The sequence below is a fragment of the Penaeus japonicus genome, unplaced genomic scaffold, assembly GCF_977035675.1.
Source record: "Penaeus japonicus unplaced genomic scaffold, GWHDUDI00000001_assembly GWHDUDI00000028, whole genome shotgun sequence".
Lineage (NCBI taxonomy): Eukaryota > Metazoa > Arthropoda > Malacostraca > Decapoda > Penaeidae > Penaeus > Penaeus japonicus.
This window is the reverse complement of record NW_028234430.1, coordinates 28,778,898-28,781,397: the sequence shown is the minus strand read 5'-3', so window position 1 is coordinate 28,781,397 and position 2,500 is coordinate 28,778,898. Positions and strand designations below refer to the sequence as shown.

The following is a 2,500-nucleotide window of genomic DNA, read 5'->3' as shown; positions in this document are numbered from 1 at the left end:
ATTGTGCTTGAGTGATCTTTATGTAAGGATGCTGTTTCTCTTTCTCTTTCGTTCAGAGCTGTATTTTGTAAGCACAGAATGCAAGTTGAGAGGCGACAGCAGCGGTTCGTAACATGAGAAGGACTGCTGTTCACTGTTACTGATACTACTACTGTTGTCTGTGTTTATTACTACTGTTGCGTCTGTCATTACTACCGGTGCTCTTGCTACTGTTGTTGCATAATTGGATAATTGTTGTCGCAAAGGCTGCTACTGTTAAGTGTTAACCTTACCAGTGTTACTATAGCATATATATTATTTATTCATATTAATTCTGCCGTTTTTTCCCCCTTATCTTTATTCTTTAATATTTTTACTCCTCTACTATTTCTATTGTCCCGATACCACTATTATACATCTGCTTCTGCTAGAGCTACGACTTTCGCAACCGTTTGCAGTATGATGACTATTACTGATATCATAGGCAATCCCTCTTCTTTTTCCACGGGTCTGTTGCCAATAGCGAATAAACTTTCCTTTTCACCAATGTTTCACCACCACGCTTTTGCTCATACAGATGCGTATATATAAACCATATAGATTTGCCTCCATAATTACTAAAGGAATAAATATCTTCCAAGCACTGAGCGCCTCCTCATTCCTCCCCATTCAAATACAATATATATATATATATATATATATATATATATATATATATATATATATATATATATATATATATATATTATAGCGACTCTAGGATACAGTAACTCTCTCTCAAACACACAAACACGGATTCAAACCAACCCCTATACAAAGCAGTAACCTTTCATGCGGACTCTTTCCTTCCTTCCATCCTTCCAGAACCCCGAGATGGCCTTCCAGAACATGGGAACCGTCCCCAACAAGACGGTGCTCGACAGATACATGAGGTTGGAGCTCCCCGAGGATCGATGCCAGGCCATGTACGTGTGGGTGGACGGCAGCGGGGAGAACCTCCGCTCTAAGACCAGGACCCTCAACTTCATCCCTAAGGCTCCTGAGGGTGAGTGCTTGGGCGAGCGACGGTCGGAGTGCGGGGGGCGAGGGGCGTATGGGTCTCGCTCTCGCGTTTTCCCCTGCATTGTGTTTTTTTCTATCATTCTCTTACCTATCTAGCTCTAGCTCGATGTATTTCTTCCCCTTTCTGTCCAGCTTTCACTCTTGTCTCTCTCTATCAGCCTTCCCTATCCTTTCTAGCTCATTACACACACACACACACACATGTATATATTATATAATACATGTGTATATATGTAAATATTTATAATTGGTTGTTTTCCTTTTGCAAATTGTCCATTTTGAAAGAATTTGTACAAGCAATATTTTGGAAGGCAGATCTCTAAATAGACACTCGACGTCCTAATTCCAGAGCTCCCGATCTGGAACTTCGACGGGTCTTCCACGGGCCAGGCAGAGGGCAGCAACAGCGACGTGTACCTGCACCCGGTCGCGCTGTACCGGGACCCCTTCCGACTGGGCAACAACAAGCTCGTGCTCTGCGAGACCTACAAGCATGACAAGACCCCATCAGAGACGAACCGCCGCCGGAAGTGCGTCGAGGTCATGACGAAGGCGGCGGCCGAGCACCCCTGGTTCGGCATGGAGCAGGAGTACACCCTCCTCGACATCGACAACCATCCCCTGGGCTGGCCCAAGAACGGCTACCCGGGGCCTCAGGGACCTTACTACTGCGGCGTCGGAGCGAGGAAGGTCTACGGGCGCGACGTGGTGGAGGCCCACTACCGGGCGTGCCTCTACACGGGCATCAACATCTCGGGAACCAACGCGGAGGTGATGCCCGCCCAGTGGGAGTTCCAGGTGGGTCCCTGCGAGGGCATCACGATGGGCGACGACCTCTGGATGGCACGATACCTCCTACACAGAGTCGCCGAGGACTTCGGCGTGGTTGTGAGTTTAGACCCCAAGCCCATCCCTGGCGACTGGAACGGCGCCGGAATGCACACCAACTTCTCCACGGAGGGCATGAGGAGTCCTAACGGCATACTGGCCATTGAAACTGCCATCGAGAAGCTCGGAAAGGTCCACGCCGCCCACATCAGGGCCTACGACCCCCACGGAGGCAAGGACAACGAGCGACGCCTCACGGGACTCCACGAGACGTCGTCCATCCACGACTTCTCCGCGGGCGTGGCCAACAGAGGCGCCTCCATCCGCATCCCCAGGGGCGTGGCCGAGGAAAAGACGGGCTACCTGGAGGACCGCCGCCCCTCGTCCAACGCCGACCCCTACGTCGTGTCAGAGAGGCTCGTCCGCACCATCTGCCTCGACGAGTCCTAACGGCCGGGGTGAAGGCGGGACGAATCTGAGGAGTATTATAGGAGTATTAGATTTTATGATGTTTTACATGGCACTGATCAAAACCATGAATGTTGTGATTCTACACAAATGGTGATTCAGTGAATATTTTAATGTGAATAAGAAATGATTGTACAAAAGACCTCGCTTGCCAGTTCTTTCA

General features: G+C 49.4%; 1 protein-coding gene across 2 annotated transcripts in view; it reads left to right on the top strand.

Moving 5' to 3' along the window:
* The window catches only part of LOC122251871 (glutamine synthetase), a 9,055-nt gene that overhangs the window by 6,429 nt on the left and 126 nt on the right, over positions 1-2,500 (top strand). For both annotated transcript variants that reach the window (XM_043014084.2, XM_086553658.1), the window contains exons 2-3: positions 844-1,024; positions 1,391-2,500. The exon at positions 1,391-2,500 is cut by the window's right edge and continues 126 nt beyond it. In XM_043014084.2, coding sequence (XP_042870018.1) covers positions 853-1,024; positions 1,391-2,319 — 1,101 coding nt within the window. In that variant the 5' untranslated portion in view covers positions 844-852 and the 3' untranslated portion in view covers positions 2,320-2,500. The remainder of the gene's footprint in view (positions 1-843; positions 1,025-1,390) is intronic.